We start from the raw sequence: 18212 nt of genomic DNA, 5'->3' as shown, positions 1-18212 counted from the left end.
TGATATGAAGCCTTACTCTATGAGTCACCAGGACCAGAAAAAGGATGGGAGATGCTGCCTGTTTGAGTCTTATAAAAAGCCAATTATATCTGGTCATTTTTTTTCAGTGAGCAGTGCATCATGGACCACAGGGAACCATTACTTTTAATCCTGTCTTGCTTGGTCACTGCTCATTTGGAAAAGATATGACTGTCTTATTGTTAGGTCCCTGCTTGAATAAAGGAATAATATTACACTGGAAAGCAAAAGATGGAATGCAGCATTTACTGATATCCACAGATCAAAGACTTGCACAAAAACCAAGATTGTATTTCAGATGTGAGTGTGAAGGTTTTAGCTGATGGCATGAAAGGCTCTATGGTGACTGATTTATACCATCTCACCTTATCTGTGTTGTTTTGATTCTGTAATACCTTACATAATTTGGGTTGGGGTGTGTTTCTATCTTCTAGGAAGGACTAACGTGCTCCATCAGGAGAACAACTCCATCGATACCGGACAAGTCGACATAGGGAAGAGGGTGGGTCAGAGTGTCCCGCCGGGGGTGTTCTGGCGTTCTCAACTAAGCATGGACCAACCACGCTTCCTCAAGTTCAACATCTCTGTACAGAAGAACGCACTGATCGGAGTCTACGCACGGAAGGGTCTTGCACCATCTCACACTCAAGTAAGGTCTTTTAAAAAACCTCTTTAAGGTCCCACGTGTAATTTTTGAGAGAAGAAATAACATAATCTTTGTCTTATAAATAAACAGCTGAATTTATAAGCATTATACACACCTTTTCTTCAGTTAAATGCACTCTTGCGTTTTTCAGCTACAGCAGTCGTCGTGGTGGCTAATGTTATCTAAAGTTAGCATTTCACATACAGGTCAGTGGTTTTATCGCTAAAGTAAAAACAAAAATTTGAAGAGCTATTTCAAGAGATAATGGGAAATTCAATGTCCTAGGTATATTGTAAATTTCACTTTTTGCTACTTAGTCTGTCTGTTATGGTGACCTCATCTGGCACTAGAGAGTGTAAAATCTAACATAAAATTTAACCAATAAAGGCATCCATTAATTTTATGGTAAATCCACCCACACCCTTCTATCAAATTAAACAGCTTTTGTCTTGTCAGCTTCTGTCCACATTGGTGCGTAGTGATTTCTACCTGCATTATACCATAATATCACCAACAAACTCTTTCAGCAAGAATTACATCATATTAAGAATGAAAAAAATGTGTCATTAAACATTACTAAGCATTATTTATTTATATATTTGGTAACCAGGGAGCATTAAAAGCCATAAACAAAACAGTGATATATTCATCACCTTATAAAGATGTGATAGTATCATTTGTAAGGCCAATATTGACTTTTTTTTTTTTTTTTTAGCTCTGTTTTGGTCTCCAAGAGCTTACTGAGGTAAATATGCAGCTGCTAAATATGACCATGTTTTCAGTAACCACAGGAAAGTACATTTATGTATAAAATACACAAAAAAGAACAAAAAATGCACAAAACATCTGCCCCTGTGTCTGGAAATGACCCTGGTGAGAGTGGTGAGACTGAATCAAAAGAGAAATGTTCTGCACTGTGAAACTGAAACGGTTCCCTAAAGGAGGGTGAAATGCTCCGCAGAGATGAGGGCTACTGAAGAGTTAATATTAGTAATCTCTGTGGGTTCATCACTACAAGTGAGTGCTTTCACATTGAATATAGCCACATGATCAACTGATAATATAAGTAACTGATTATAGCAGTTTTAAGGATGTAAATTTTGGACATGTATGCATTGGAGCCAGGCACTAGTTTAGTTTCAGTTTTCTCTACTCAGCTTCGATTTGCCTGTGTGTGGGCATGCATGTCTTTCCCTTCCACTAAATGTCTGCTATTTGCAAATTGAAGTGTTTCCAAAATGTCTGATGTGTCACTTGAATGACATTTCTAGGGATCCGAAAGTCCGATGTCTGGTGATGGTGATGGAGGCACTCAGACAATGGCTATTTTCCACCACACTTGACTGCAAAAGCTCTTAGCTTCACCTTCTTGACATTCTCTCTTAGTAAAGATGGGCTTCACTCAAGTGTAGACAGTTAGGGCCACTCTTTGACGGAAGAAAGTCCGATGCAAGTGACAACAGGTGAGCTGGATTGCACTTTCAAGGTGAAAAAAGGAAGCCCAACAAAATGAAAGACCAAAGGGTACTAATTAACAAGACACTACTTTTATGTCTCAGGCAATTGTTGCACAGACACTCAAGCTTGTCAATGCTGGACACTGTGTCCATTGTGGCCACCTCTAAATTACATTCTGTTCAGGTACCGGGGGCACAAATCAATGCATTTACTTAACTGAGCATGAAAGACCCCAATGAGAGATATTGACTGTTCGTCTTATTCACAGCTTGGAAGACAACATTTAAGTGCAACAGCCTTTCCACCTTTCTCAAATATAGACTTCCTCCATCTGCTATTGAGTGTCTGTCTGTGCTGATACAAACCAAACAAGTTAGACGAGGCAAACTTTTGTAGTTTTTTTCTCCGGAATTTGTACTCAGTTGTTATCAAGTACCAGACTAAGTTAATTCAATCTAAGGGCTGAAGAATTTACAGGCTCTGAGTGTTCTTCCTCTGTCCATGGGGCATCCAGCGGTCTCTCCACGCTTGGTCTCTCACCTGTTATTCACTGGTATTGTTGGATTGAGATGAGTTGGGGGGGCTTTCACACCAGCTAATCGAGATGTATGCACTTGGCCAGGAGGTTTCGGGCTTGTGGGATGAACTGTTTTATTACTTTCCCCTCAAGCCAGCAACACAAAGAAGTAAACTTCCGCCAGGTTAATATCCCTCCCCTGCCCCCTGCCCTACTCAAAGGGGTTTAAATCACAGTGTTGACTTCACCTTCCCCTTGCTTAATGCTCTCTTTCCTGTCGTTTGCAAGTCAACCGAAAGATTGCTTGGGTCCATGTTTGTCACATTCCAGGGGACTAAATCCTGTTTTAATGCATTGTTTTGTTTCCTTCTTTCAATGGTTTCGAAGTACAGCATAGTCCATTGTGTTTCTGTGAAGCTGGATGTTGTGCACATAACTGATTTAGAGCTCCGTGGCCACTAGGGGGCAGAAGATTTTAATAACAAGATGGCAGCCACAAATCTCTGACAAATTTGCTTTAGCAAATGGTTCCCAACACCAGCAGTCATTCACAGTTGATGAATCCAATTCCAAAATACTTCTAACACTGGTTTCATCTCCAACATCTCTCGAGAAAAAATGTTTGGCTCACTAGCAGCTAGAAGATACCAGCTAGTTGCTAACTTTGTCTGTTAGCAACTACCTAGGCAGGTTTTTTATTTTTTATTTTTCCCTGAAAATTGAGAAAATTGGGTTTAGGAGAGCTGTGATACTTCATGCGCAGAACATAAAACCAAAACAATCAACTAAAAGAAGCTAAACAGAGTTGCAGATTTGGGATAAAATTGGGATTTAGGCAAAAATTCCCATATTAGATGCTTGTTTGATTGAGTGTCAATATGAAAAAAGTCTTGATTGAGATTGCTTTATAGATATTTTTTGTTAGTTAGTTATTCCTAGTTATGTGATCCATATTTATTTTGAGGGCAGGGGTTCTGGGTCCTGCTTGTGGGGGGGCATTACAGTTAGGTAAAAACCACTTTGAACTGCTTGTTCTTTCTAAAAATCTTGGTAATTTAAAAATGTTTTATTGATTGACGTGATATGCTGCTCATTTAAAAACTCAATAGTCTGAAATTTAAATGAAGACACATCTCAACTGTGTGTCAGTCAAAAATCAATGTATTAACAATTCATCAAAGATCTCTGCAAACAGCCTCATTGTTGGACTTAAATCCAAGCTCTTTGAAAAACCAGTTACAGTGCCAATCTGTATGCATCACACTCTTAAGCAGCCCTCGGACTCTTTTCCAGCCAGAGTCTTCACTATAGGCTCAGTACATCTGTGTAGCTAACAACTTTAGCCAGGGGATCTGTCTGCATCTGCTATGCTCCTCTGCAGCCTATACCCTGTTTGGAGGATTGTCGGTATGTGTTACACTGTTTTCTGCTGCAGTGCTCTGTACCTCACAGCTTCAGTCAAAATGAGGTTCAGGTGTTGAGCAGGTGCAGTGAGAGCAGATGCACCGCTTTACTTGTTTCACTTGGCAGAAATGACTCGTTACTCCTTGTTTACCCCCGTATATCAGTGTGTTTGAAAAAAATATGTAGAGAGAGCCTGTTATGCTGCATCTCTTGTATATATATCAGAGAAGAATACAAGCCTGATATACACACTATCTTATATTTATTTTAGATATGCTGTGTATCCACTGTGTATGGTGCTGTGTGTGGTATTTCTGTTCGATTCTGGTGAAAAATTATGACCTTACCAACAAGTAGATATTTGCTTTGAATTAATTGTAAAAACTGATATATTAAAGTCTATATCAGTTTATTTGATGGATTCACTCAGTATGTGTTTTTCAATGAGACCACACATATTACAAACAAACAATTAAAACATATCAAACATAAGTAACAGTTTTCACAGCCTGTCAACCAAGTGTACCAATGATTTATTTAATTAGAAAAAGATAAGCAAGTGTGTATAGATGTCTCTAAAAAGAAGTATTTTATTTAGTTCATCTGTTTATTTGTATTTTGTGCAGGTACCCCAGCACTGAATTTCAAGTATCTGCATCTACACAGTACATTATCACTGTTAATTTAACAGATCATAATAAACACATTGCTAGAGTCCCTTTAAGTGCACTCCCACCAGAGTTAACAATATATTTTTGGAAAAATTTTGAGCATTTGCCCCAGAGCCATATCAGCTCCATCAGTATACAAACAACTCTCCAAACAACATCTATCAACTCCAAATAACTGTCACTGAAAAATCAACATTTATTATACTCTGAATATTTGTTGTGTACACAAACCTGTTCTGGTTGCGTCTTGAATTACGACTTTGAAGAGTTCCTTTCAGACTTTTAGGAAGACCACTAGAGGATCTGCATACAAAGCATTCAGTAGAAGAAAGTATAAACTTTTTGAACTCTCTTGCATCTCGACTGCCTGATTTAATTACACCGACATTAAAATAACACTCATCTGCATCTGCTGGAATCTGTTCTGGGTGTTGTTTTGCAGTATGACTTTGTGGAGCTATTAGACGGCAGCCGGCTTATCGCCAAAGAGCATCGGACTCTGAGTGAACCAGAGACAAGGGCCCGGCTGGATCACCCAGTCACCGTCCACCAAGCCGGATTTATCCAGTACCTGGACTCAGGGGTGTGGCACCTGGCGTTCTATAATGACGGACGGAGCGTGGAGACAGTGTCCTATAACACCATCATACAGGGTACGAGGACATGCATCTGCTGCGATGGCTGATGAGTGTGATTGGAATGATGTGTAATGACATGTTTCGAGGACTTTAATTTCCTTAAACAGCTGCGCCCGAATGAACAAACAGTAAGGTTGTTGGAAATTCTTGCTGACACACAAACAAGCTGAGCTTTTTCAAACTTTGAGCCTCCTAGGAGGCAGACCTAGGTTTTCATTGGAGAGTAGTGGATTATTGTGCTCAACACTATAATACGAGACCATACACAGCATTGATCCTTCCCTCCTAACAACCTCTTCAGTGTTCTGAGTCTGTGAAATTTCCTTGTGGGTTTTGAGGTAGGAGAAACACTAAGGTTGAGTTAACGTTTTTCTTTTTCTATTTCCTTCGGGGAGTTCCATTGATCCGGCCCTACAAATATGAAGGTATCGATGTGTGAGGTCAAAATTGCCTGGGTCCGACACCGGCTCAATGAACATCCAATACAAGGCTGAGCAATAACAAAAAAGTTTGCCCTCTTAACGCCGATCAAAATGAGGGCCCAGGTCTTTTGGGGGTGCCCTTTATGAGCAATGGTCTGTTGAATGAACACAAGATCTGTCTGTAGGATATGTCAGATTAACTTCAACTCAGAGAGGATTTGAGCTGTAAACACTCAGGAGATTGCATGGCTTGTGTGGGCATGATCAGTCATTCAAGGGGTTGGGAGTAGGGGGATGAGGCGGGAGAGGAGACAGGAGGAAAGGAACATGTGTCAAGGAAATGGAATTATTTGGTCTAATTTAAAATGCGTGTGTGGCTTTTACTTAACATGGCTTAGATGGGAACAGTCGGGCAGCAGCATACATGTTATGGAGGCTTAGACCTTAGTGGGACATGGACAAATAGCTGTAAATGTATGCCATGCCTGATACGAGCGCTGCAGATAAGGGATGCTTAGAATGCCTAGATTCACACAAGGGAGAAAAAGAAAAGTTGGTATCTCGGTTTTCTGCCAGTATTTCTTAAACTGTACAGTTATCCAATATTCTATTAAGGAGGAATTTCAGATTTGCTGTAATACAACAGTGTGATGGGTTATTAAAAGTTGGACTTGCACACTGCTCTACCCACAGATTCAGTCATGGAGTGCACACACAACTGTTACGGGAACGGAGAGTGTGTGGCGGGATCGTGTCATTGCTTCCCAGGATTCATAGGACCATACTGTTCCAGAGGTAATTACTAAGCTTGAATATTACTCTTATTCTGTCCATTCTGCATTATTTAAAGGGTCGGTTGACCCAAATTTAGGAAATACTTTTTTTCGACTGTAATCCCTAGTAGTGTGCCAATTGCAGTGGTGATATTTCCCAAGGTTTTGAGATTTCGGCTATACCCCAGCATGGAATTTTGTTTAATGATGCTCAAAGCATTAAAAGAAATTAAAGCAATGACTCTCCCCCAAACACTATCTGGTAGAGCTATACAATAAATCTTCTGGACTGTTTAAATCGGCCAGCATTACTTTATTGCAGTTGAACTGAGACTGATAATATCAACCAACAGGCCTCACAACAGTCAGCACTGAAATTCCACAGCTTGAGATAATTTAAGAATCACTGTCACCATTATGTAGTTTGTCTACTAGAAAGTACATGCTATATTCTACATACACCAACACCAGTTTTTAATGATTTCCAAGTCTTTTTAACTGATTCTGGCGGTTTCACCCACTGACACTGCGGGAGATCGTACCCACTCACCAAAGATACATCATGCAAGAACAGGCATTCAGGGTGCAGAGTGGGAATGACAGAAGCACCATTCTTTCTATTACAAGTCAATGTCCAATCAAAATGATTTTGAAGCTGTTGTTTTAAGCTGAAATAGTTGCTTAATGTTGCTTTAAAAATCCAGTGTCCGTCAGGCACAACTTTGATTGATAACTCTGACTAAGTCACATACCTTTCTTGGATGTTTTTGTTGAAACTGTTTTAAATCAAAATAAAATGTCCCCATGAAAACTACTGAAACTTTGTTCAAGGTAACAGGGTCATTGCTTTTAAATGCACTGAGGAAGAAATAATGAATTTGTTTCAGAAAGAGATAATTTGGATGAACAGACCTTTTTATAAAAGAATCCATATTATGTAGTTCAGAGAGTGGTATCAACCTTCATATCTAACTCACACCAAGAAAGCAAATAAGAATATTTCCCAAAGTGTTGAATAATTTCTTTAGAAATGGGCCACAGCTGTAGTATTTCTAATATGACATTTTTTATTAAAAAAGAGATATCACTAAAGATCGTTTGACATTTATTTTGAAAAAGTAATTCCACAATCCCCCTGATATTATTAAACATTTTCATTTTACATTTTGGAGATGACCTCCTTAAATTTGTTGTTATTCCTCAGCCGCCTGTCCAGTCCTGTGCAGCGGTAACGGACCAGTACACCAGGGGGCGCTGTCAGTGCTACAGTGGCTGGAAGGGCACTGAGTGTGATGTTCCTGCCTCCCAGTGTATTGATCCTCAGTGCGGGGGACATGGACTCTGCGTGGCGGGCAACTGTGTGTGCAATACCGGCCACAAAGGGACCAACTGTGAACAAGGTAAAAAGGAATTTTAAAAAAAGCTTCTTCCCTTTAGATTTGAAGCAGCTAGATGCAACATATTTCTGTGTGAAGCTCAGGGGAAATCGACACAGCCCATTGGTGAAACAATCGCTGTTTTCAACTCCACCAAGCAGATAATGCCTTGGAAGTTGTTATTGATACCATGTGTATCAATTAACTCCCTCTTAGTGTTTAGACCACATGAGTGTACAAACTGGAACAGATTGTGCAGTGCCCGTTGATGCAGTCACCTATTGGAACGCTCCACAGCTGAAGACACCTGTTAAAATCGATCCGTCAATGGCATCTGTTCCTCAGTTTATTGAGAAAGAGCTGCTTCTTCTTCTTCTCTCTTGTCAACCTCTTGCACCTCCCCCTTCACTTCAGTGCATTTAACTTTATTGATCCCCTTGCAGACAAAAGGCAATTATCAGCTCAGATTTACATGCGCAGGTCGTTGACCTTACATGTAAAAAGATATTGAGTTCATTCAATGAATATCTTGCGGTTGTCTTTGAAGTGGAGTCATTTGGGAAGGAACCATTGACAGGAGGAGGTTGAATTTATAGTTCCAAGCTCATATGTAAGGGCTCCGATGTGATGAATTAGTTCAGGTAAATAATCAATGTCGGTGTCCAAGCAAATATGGAAATGCACACAGCAGTCAGCTCCAGAGGAAGCACAATAACATTGTTGCAAATTATCCCTTGTTAGTAATGGGTTGATTATGTTGGTCATAATTGCCAATTATTAACCAAGATCAGCAAGTTGATCTGCAAATTGTTAATAGTAATTGATTATATCTGTCTAGACACTAATTGCGCTCCTTTTCCCTGTGCCTATAATGGAGTATAATTATGCTTTCAGTATATTGGAAGTACCCTGTTATGTACCGTAGAGGAGATAGTTGAACATAGGGTAGAAAATTACCACCAGTCACCACTAAACACTGCAAAAAATTCAGCTGTGGCTCACCAGCTATCATCTGGCACTGAAGCACTTCCACTCTGAAAATGATTTTTGGCTGGTAGCAGACCTAAAGTGGCCGGGGTAAATAAGTAGGTTTGATATCCTGTCTAGAAGTGGTAAACTGACATCGCTGTCGTCCTCAGTGGACTGTGTGGACCCAACGTGCTCCGGTCACGGAGCCTGTCATCATGGTGAGTGCCACTGTAACCCGGGCTGGGGGGGCATCAGCTGCGAAATCCTGAAGAGCACTTGTCCAGAGCAGTGCTCCAGTCACGGCACCTTCAACACCGACTCAGGAACCTGCATCTGCGAGGCCAACTGGACAGGGGCCGACTGCTCCATAGGTCAGAACACATTTCACTTACTTTTCATCACTTAAAGCTGCTACAACTAATGAGTGTTTCCATTATTATTAATCTATGATAAATGTTTTGTTTAAACATTTTGACTATAAAATGTCTGAAAGAAGTGAAAAATGGCCATCACACTTTCTTAAAGCCCAGGACCCATCTTCAAATTACTTGTTTAGTCCTAAACCCAGTTTCACTATATTAGATTAACAGTCACATATGAAAAAGAAAAGCAACAATTCCTCACATTGTAGAAACTGAAAATAGATAATGTTAAGCTTGTTAAGTAAAAAAAAAAAAAAAGACTCAAGCAATTAACTTATTCTCCTTTCAGCTTATTAATCAATTGATCCAACTAACTGTTTTGGAAAAAATGTGAAGTTGGAAAATTTACACATCACACACTGGCTTTAAAAGAATTAAAGGGCATATTGAGCTACTTAGAGCTGTAATTGTCGAGGTCTTTCATTTATTCATTCATTTATTGATGATATTAGTGCAGTGTTATTTGTACTGCTCCAACAAAGCCTTTCAACCAGTGTAGTCAGTTCTATTATGTCTTTTTTTACTGTTTTTTGGATGAAGTTTGAGATTCTCTAACAAGTAATTGGCACCATTTTTTTTGTACTCATTCCAAACAAACGTCTCCCTTGCTGTGAACAGACACTGCAGATACTAGGGCGTCCACAACAGCAGATGTATAAGCCTTTATTAACACTCTGTAGGTTGATCAAAATATCTCTCTCATGCAGCACAGGTCTACATGTGGGTGTCTTATTATGACTCTTAACGAATGACTATTCTATATAACTATATAACTTTGCAGTATAAACACAACTGAAAATATGAGGGGAACCTTGTGTGATATGTCCTTTCATTTTTAATGATTTGCAAAAGAAAAATCACAATTCAAGGTAATTCATCATCTCTGTTTTTGAAATATCATTTAGTGAACATTAGAGAATAATTTGTTTCCCTAAATTAGTATGTCACAATTTGGAATGAAACTCTCTGAATAGTACAGACAGACAAATCCGTATTTTTCAGCTTTCTCCCATAGGTATACATGAAAGAAACGTAAGATTATTAATTTGTGGTGTCCTACTGATTCATAGTCTGGCTATGCACCAGAAATGATGAATGAGAGCCTGACTGACTGAAGTTTTCATCTTATGAGCTATGTGCTATATGTTACAGCACTGTCAGGGCTGTGTTTTATGAGGTTACGTGTCTCCTATATCACTTTCAGTAAAGTTTTACTTTGGTGTGATGGGGCATAATTACAGGAGGCAGTTATATATTTTCACTAATACAAGAAAGCTACAGTGACCAAGGAATATTTTTATAATGGTGATGTGTTCACACCAAGCGCCTTTAGATCTCGATCAAACTGTCTTTTTTTAAGCAGCTGAATCCACATGAGAACAGCAACATTAAATGTCTGTTGACACAACACAAACACTCCAAGATGCCTCAAAAGGTCCTATTCTTTTCCAAGTAGGAGAGAGGAAGTAATCTGATCCGACTACAGGAAACAAACTCGAGGGGAAAAAATATTTAAAAAAAAGCTTTCACGGGTATGATGAGACAGATGTTGACATCTGATAGCCAGGAGTTACTCATGCTTGGAAGGTGTTGTAAAACAAAAGAAAGGACTGATGGCAAACCTCAGTCTGGACAGCTAGTCATATTCAGTTCATTTTGTGTTCTTTTGTGTTCTTTTTCCAGAGTATGTTTACCAGAGAGGCTAAATCACAAAACAAAATCTGTGGTTTTGCTTAAATTAAGTAACAAGAGCAAATATCCATTACCAAACAATGTGCAAATTCCTGTGACAATTGTGACACATTTTGAATTGCTGGCAGTTTGAACCTCAGTGAATAAAAATGCAACTGCTTCATTATGTTTTGGACTAAATAAATCAAACTGTGAGTGTGATCACACCCTTAAAGTTTTGCAATCAACACTTGTAGCATGTGTTGGTTTGAAATCGAGAATATGTTCACAACAAAGCTTTGATTCCACATGTTATTCTTGTGTGACCCAGCATATGCTCTTTTTTTTTTAACTTTACCACAAATGTGTGTCGTTCTAAAATAGCAATTTGTTCAGAACCTTTTCCAAAAATGCCATTTTACTTTCTAGTAACTCCAGGTTTTTTTGTAGAGAGGAGACAATGGTTTATTCCCATCTGCTCACAGCAGAGCCTCTTCATTTGTTAGCAGCTCTGCATTCAGAGGGTTTGCCTTTCGACACAGGTAGATGACATGTTAGTTCAAAGGCCGGCTCCTCCCATCTGTTATCTGTGCCTGAGCTTCAGGTGATTTATGCGTTGTTTCCCCCCACAGAATAGACTCATTCTCAGTGTTAAAGAGAGAGACAGAATGGTCGAGAGACAGAATGGTCGTATTGAGTCAAACAATTAAAAGCAGAAGTTGGGGTTTGTTTCTTAGTTAAAAAGCTGTCAAATGTATTTCTCTTGGCTGAAATTCAATGGAAAATCAAAGCATAAGGAGGCTGGATGGTGCTTTTGTGATGATAGATGCATGTGTAGACCTTTTGAAGCAGCGTGCAGCCTGTTTGGTCGGTGCCCAAGAAGAAAGATTGATAGTTTTGGTGAACAAAGTTTTTTTTTTTTTCCTTCTGTGTCTCACATTATTTTCTTTTTTTAAAGAGAGGTAATTTGTTATTCAGTTAAAGCTTTTGAAAATTCCACACAATGGAATGCTCTCACTCAGCAAGATATCTCAGGCTTGTCAATAGCAGAGCCGAACTAGACTGGCCTTGATGCAGTCCAAAAGTTGGGGAGTTTACCCACCTGGGTGGGTGGTGAATTCCTTCTTAATTAATGCCACGGTTCTTCTTCAATTAAATAAACTTTAATTAACAAATGCATAGCATGGATCGACCGCCCACAACCCCTATCCAGCTCGAGTCAGGGGCATGTTAAAGGCAGATAAACACTTTTGCACTAATGAAAAATTGATTGCATAGATTCTATGGGAAGGAGGTATCCCTTTGGAATCGAATGACTCCCCTCCAGAGGCATGCTTAATATTCTACAGTGTCGGCTTGACTTAATCAGAACCATCCAAGGTCTCTCAATCGAAGAAAAACTCTATTCAGAGAGCTGGAAACAGACAGCTAAAAGAGCCTCAGTAAAGGGGGTGAGCGCGGGTAAATCAGAGGTTGTGGAGTGGCTTAAAAAAAAAAAAAAACATGAAGAAAATTAGTAGATATTTTATCCATGACTTGTTACATTTTAGGTGGCAGAATGATGTCTCTTGGCTAATTTGCTTTCCCTGCAGGCTGCACCAAGTTTGCTAAAAAGTCACAAACTTTTTGGTTACGGGGCTATATAAATTTCCTGGAGCATCTAGTCACTTAAAATTTGAGGACATACTTGAGCTACTTTCCTCTAGCGTACTGACGGCTATTGTCACAGCAGAAAGCTTTATGGTTCTTCTGCTCAGAGGCTTTGATAGGAGCTCTTGGTTCCAGTAAATGAACATTTCTTATTCTCACACAAGAGCAGCTTGTTGAGCATCAGTTTTAGCCTGGTACAGACTGATTTACTTACCACCCCTGGATTCAATCATTTGAATTTTACTTGTCTGAAGATAACACAGAGTCACAGCTGCTCTGCTCTTTTCAGTGCTCTACACTCCAAGAAAACAGGTTGATTTACAGACATGAGGACCTGCTCAAATCCATAACCCTCACCTCAGTCTGCCAAGACGTCATGCAAATGAGCTTTCAGAATATGTAAAACTTGAAAATTAGTTGTTTTTAGAAGTTTTTAGATACACAGTAATTGCAGTGTTTTATTGTTCCTTGAATTTAGACTTTCTGAGTGATGACAGGTTTTGTTTCATTTTTAAGGCTCATGCACTCATGAGAAAATAAATTGGCCTATGACATTACCCTCGTAAAGATTAGTTAAAGTGGCTGCAGAAACAAAAATGACAATAATGGCCTGTGTTGCTTGTGCATATGCGTGTGAAAAAAATGCCTTCTCTATTATTCCAGGGTAATTATTCAGAGTATACTTACATTCTGTGTTATAAGCTTTGATGTCATTTCAGATGGTAAAAAGCGGTTGTTACACTGATTGGACCCGTTTGTTGATAAGAAAATTAAAGTCCTTCAGAGTTTTGTTGCTGAGGAAATTTTACATAAAATAGATGTAAACTGAGTCAGATATCATCCATCTGCCTTCGTAAGAGCACATATCAATGAACAATTTGTTTCTTTTTAATGCACTGTGAAAAGTTTTATCTCTTCAATGTGCATTCTAACGCACATTGGTTTTAATCCACTCAGAGGGGACTGCATCGTTGTTTTATGTATTATAGGGAGCAGAATTCACAGATTAAATGTCAAGCACTGAGAATTTAAGGCACTTTATTATCGCCTGAACCCATAAAAGTAATATTTCTATATATCAAGATTAATTTGATACTTTTTAGAGGAAGAGTTATCCTCTTTTTTTTCTTTTTCTAAACTATTCATTGTGTATTTTGGCAACGTGGCAGCTGAATAAAAGTTGATTAGGAATTCAGTTTCAGTGCTCTGACATTCTGTATGTCAACTATCTGTCCCGCTCCACACTCATTTAAAAAAGAATTGTGTACACATCAAGTCCATTGAGATCCATAAAGCAAGAGAAAGCAGTAAAGACCTGACATTTTCCATGTAAAATGATGCCTCTTAAACTTTCCTTTGATAGATGGCAGTAATTTTGAGCCTCTTTTGATGAAATACTATCACACATTGCAATAGTTGCCTCACAACGACAGAATTTTCTATAATGCAGTTTTTAACACTGGTGTTGAAAACACGTTTTGTTCACAGTTAAACTTATTGGCCCACTTTAACTGAGGGAACCAACACTTCTCAGAAAACATCAGAGCATTTTTCTTTGGAGGCAGATGCATCTATGCAGAATACAAAAATATACCAGTGCAGAAGAAAAAGTGGGCTTTTCACACAACAGAAGCTACATGTCTCCATGGCTTTTTTGTTTTTTGCGACAGAGGTGTGTGTGGTGGACTGTGGTCCCCACGGCTCCTGCATCAGCGGTGTGTGTCACTGCGAGGAAGGCTGGACAGGACCAGAATGTGAGCAGAGGGACTGTCACCCACGCTGCATCGACCATGGAGTCTGCCGAGAGGGCAAGTGTGACTGCCACCAGGGCTGGACGGGTGAACACTGCACCATCGGTGAGCCACGGTGACACATAACAGTGCTGTACACCTACACACACTTGACAGAAGGGCACGAACTACAGGAAATTCATTTATGGACAGGCTTAAAAGGGCAACTTTGGAGTGTGAATGTCAGTATTTTCCGTGCAGTTTCAAGCATCTGTTGGAAAGGGACAGATCATGTTCACAATTCAGTTGCTGCCTACCTACTCCAAACAAGTACATAGACATGACAAACCAGTGATGGGTAGTTTCTGGTGGTGTTTTCAGTGTGTAAAAGTAAACTGCTGTGTTTCTTATAGTTAAGCAAGAGATTATTATATCAAACGCTGTGGCTAGGATCTTATGTTTTTCTGAATACTTACCAGCCAGTGATGGAAAGTAACTGAGAGCATTTACTCAAGTACTCTACTAAAATACAATTGTGAGGTATTAGTTGTGAGTATTTCCATTTTATGTTACTTCATACTCCTACTCCACCAGATTTCAGAGGGGTTGTTGCACTTTTTACTCTACTCCAATTATTGTATGCATGTATTGCTTTTTTTTAGGTTAAACTATATTAGAAAATATAAAGATATATAACATTTTTAAAATGAACCCCACCTCAAGCAGATGTGACAATAAAACACTGCTGACCTGTTATTTCATCAACTACATAATAACTATGATAACATGACACTTAAAAGGGCTAGTGTGCACAGTTAATATGATATATTGGTAATAATGTTTTTTTCTTATATTTTCTATTACTTATAATGGGGGATATTTATATTGTGGTGTTGTCCCTTCTAAAAGTAGTAAAAGCTTTGAATACATCTTCCATCACTAGCCATTGTGACAGTTCCAGTCCCCCCTGCCCCCCTTTATTTTTTTTGGGAGGGGAGGGGGGCTAGCACACTTCATCTTCTGTAGCAAGTTTTTCTCAGGAGAGCTCCCCAGTATAAATTTTCTAACAACATGTTGCAAAAGATATCTTAGATTTAAACTGTTAGACATCTTTCCCACTGAAAAGAAATGAGAAAATGTGATAAATCTTTGGTCTTGGCCAGCTGTCCTTCACTTTTTCACTCCACTTCTTTTCAGAATCTCTTTCTTTTTGCAACATCTCCCATCAGCGTTGTAATGTTTCTGTCATCCATTTAGATATTCCACCTTTTAGACTGCTGAAGTGACGCTCCTGTATTAGCAAGTCAAGGGCAGGTATTTAGGGAGCCAAAAAGCCACGGGTAGGCCTCTTTGGAATATCATTTTTCTGAAATGGCAGTGCTTCACCTGGCATTAATGAGGATAATGAGTTCTGAGATGTCACTTCCTATTGACCTTTAATTCAAAATTCCTCGACATCTTACCCCCTGTCAAAGGTCCTAGTAGTTAAACCCTGACACGCCGCGTCAAGCAGCATTCCCCCAAGTGTCATCTCCAACCTCTCTATGACGACAAATTCCCTGAGAAACAAAGATCTGGTACTCCAAACTACTGAACCCTAATTATGTATTTACAAGTTGTCTCATCAGCAGCAGCAGCTCCCACCCCCCTGTCCACAACACGATTCCATTTCTGAGGGGAGAGGAGATTGCAGTGAGGGAGTTGTTGGAAGGGTCACATTCCTCATCGTATTAATCTTTCCCTCCTCGGGGCCGACTCTGCACCGTCCATTTTCTCTTTCTTTCCTCCTGTTAAAGGCTCCCGTCAGGAAAGTAACTCCTTGCATTGGATGCAGCAGGCTTAAATAGGCAATGCATTACCTTTTCTTGGAGAACCGGGAGCTTATTTTGTCTTTCAAACCCTGAATAACTGCCATTTGCACAAAGCGCCTTTTAATCACATTACATGGCCAGAGCTTGAATAGAGGACTTCCTTGGCCATTCTTTTGTCACACGCATCTAGATCCTGTTTTATATGCAAGGCTTAACCCATTGTCACTGCTTTCTCAGCACTGCAGTTTACCACTAAGGTGTTTTTGATTCGTTTTAGTGTACTGCTGGTTCATTGCCGTGCAGTTGTTGAAATCACTGAAGTGAAGATGACGGCAAAATTGAAAAAAAAAAAAAAAAAAAGCAAAGAAGTTCAGTATTCTGCTTCACGATGCGTTCATATTAGAGTGAGGGTGAGACTACATACCTCCTGACAAGCAGACAGTAAAATGTTCTGAAGCAGGCCCAGATGAAACTGGCTTATATAGTCTGAAAACAAAGAGCGTTATAACACTCAGATATCAAGGGAAACAGTGTGTTCTCTTTTGTGTTAGCCTGCCTTGCTTTGGCAAAGCAAAGCAGATGGAGAGTGTTAACAATGAATATTTTACAAAGCTTAAGATGCTGAATTCATTTATGTTGCTTCCTATGGAGAGAAATATAATCACCATCCAAGGCACTTTTACAGAAGAAAGTGATGATTTTGACCACAGAAGCTTCTATTATTCTGATTAATCACTTGCTGCTTTAATTAACATATACACTCTAAGTTTGTCAAATGCTGTTTTTGTTCCCCCTCACTGTAGCTAAACTATGAATCTAATCTTCTAAATCTGCAGCTTCTGTCTGTTTTGTCTCTCTGTCTCTCTCAAATCAATGTTCTACTTGTTTTTTCTATTTGCATTTCTTTGCCTAACTCCTACTTATATCCATTCTCTTCTCTATTTTATGTCTGTATGCCTGTCTGCCTACCTATCTGTCTCTCTCCAACTCCCTCTTGGCTTACATGTATAGCCCTGGATTCCAGAGTATCAGGTAAAAAAAAAACAAAAAAAAACACACACACACACACACACACACTTTTCACTTTGCTTGAGAATTATACTCTTGACGTGAGATGTTTTTTTTTTCCTGATCCATCTGAACACCTTTATTTTGCTTAAAAAAATTGAACTCTGTTAAGAAAAAAATTAATGTGTGAGCTCACAGCTTTCCTCTCTTTGAGTAATATCAGTCATATCCTGTCACTCATGGTTAATATTAGCCATTTAGCTCAATCACAGTAATGACTGTGATTTTACATACATAGTCAAGAGATTGAAATTAGAGCAGGAGGTAAAACGAGGCAAAGGCAATGATAATCTTTGGGAAAACTACCTGCAAAGCTTCTTTTCCAAATATTTAAACAAAGATGGCAGGTACATCAGCTTTATGCCAGCAACCGTTTCCACTTTTTGTGCTCCCTGTAAGTTACAATAAGTAAATGTGTTTGTCAGTCTTAGCTCTCTGCCACCACAGAGATAAGTAATTTTCTTTTCCAAATGTTTCCCTTTCCTCGGTTGTGTAATAGGAGCAGTCAAGATAGGATATAAAGGTAAATTGAACCACTACCCCCCCAGGGAGATTGTCACAAACAATCCCTCCCTTTTCTCTGTCTTTCCTAGCACGGCGTATATACACCTGTTCTATGTCCGAGTCGATCATAATGTTTCTGCTGTGATCCTGCTCCTCCCGATATGTCCCCTCATCTCCTGTCCGTGTTAACCAGTCTCACACCAGACTCCACGGTCCCTTTTCCCACCCCTCCCACCCCCCCACCCCCCGTCTTAATTCCTTGTGTCTGCCAGATTAAACGCCCCAAACTGGTGTGGTTTAGTCATGTTTCAGCTCCCTGTCTTCACCCTCCACTAGAAGGAATGCGATCTGGCAGCAACTGCTCTGTTTTCTGTAAATGTAGAGACTCTTGATCCTCCCTCTTCTTCCCACACTTCTTCTCCTATTTACATATATACTTCCCTTTCCCTTTGATGTTGCTGTTA

General features: G+C 39.4%; 1 protein-coding gene across 1 annotated transcript in view; it reads left to right on the top strand.

Annotated features, from left to right (window-relative positions):
• si:dkey-237h12.3 (teneurin-3) overlaps window positions 1-18212 on the top strand; it is a 173976-nt gene that overhangs the window by 115171 nt on the left and 40593 nt on the right. The window contains 9 exon segments of the mRNA XM_018679395.1: window positions 453-667; window positions 5157-5367; window positions 6468-6569; window positions 7752-7783; window positions 7785-7947; window positions 9063-9263; window positions 14306-14491; window positions 17188-17208; window positions 17744-17767. Of these exon segments, the coding sequence (XP_018534911.1) occupies window positions 453-667; window positions 5157-5367; window positions 6468-6569; window positions 7752-7783; window positions 7785-7947; window positions 9063-9263; window positions 14306-14491; window positions 17188-17208; window positions 17744-17767 (1155 nt within the window).

The sequence above is a fragment of the Lates calcarifer genome, linkage group LG8 (assembly GCF_001640805.2).
Source record: "Lates calcarifer isolate ASB-BC8 linkage group LG8, TLL_Latcal_v3, whole genome shotgun sequence".
Classification (NCBI taxonomy): domain Eukaryota; kingdom Metazoa; phylum Chordata; class Actinopteri; family Centropomidae; genus Lates; species Lates calcarifer.
This window is presented reverse-complemented; position numbering and strand designations above follow the sequence as displayed.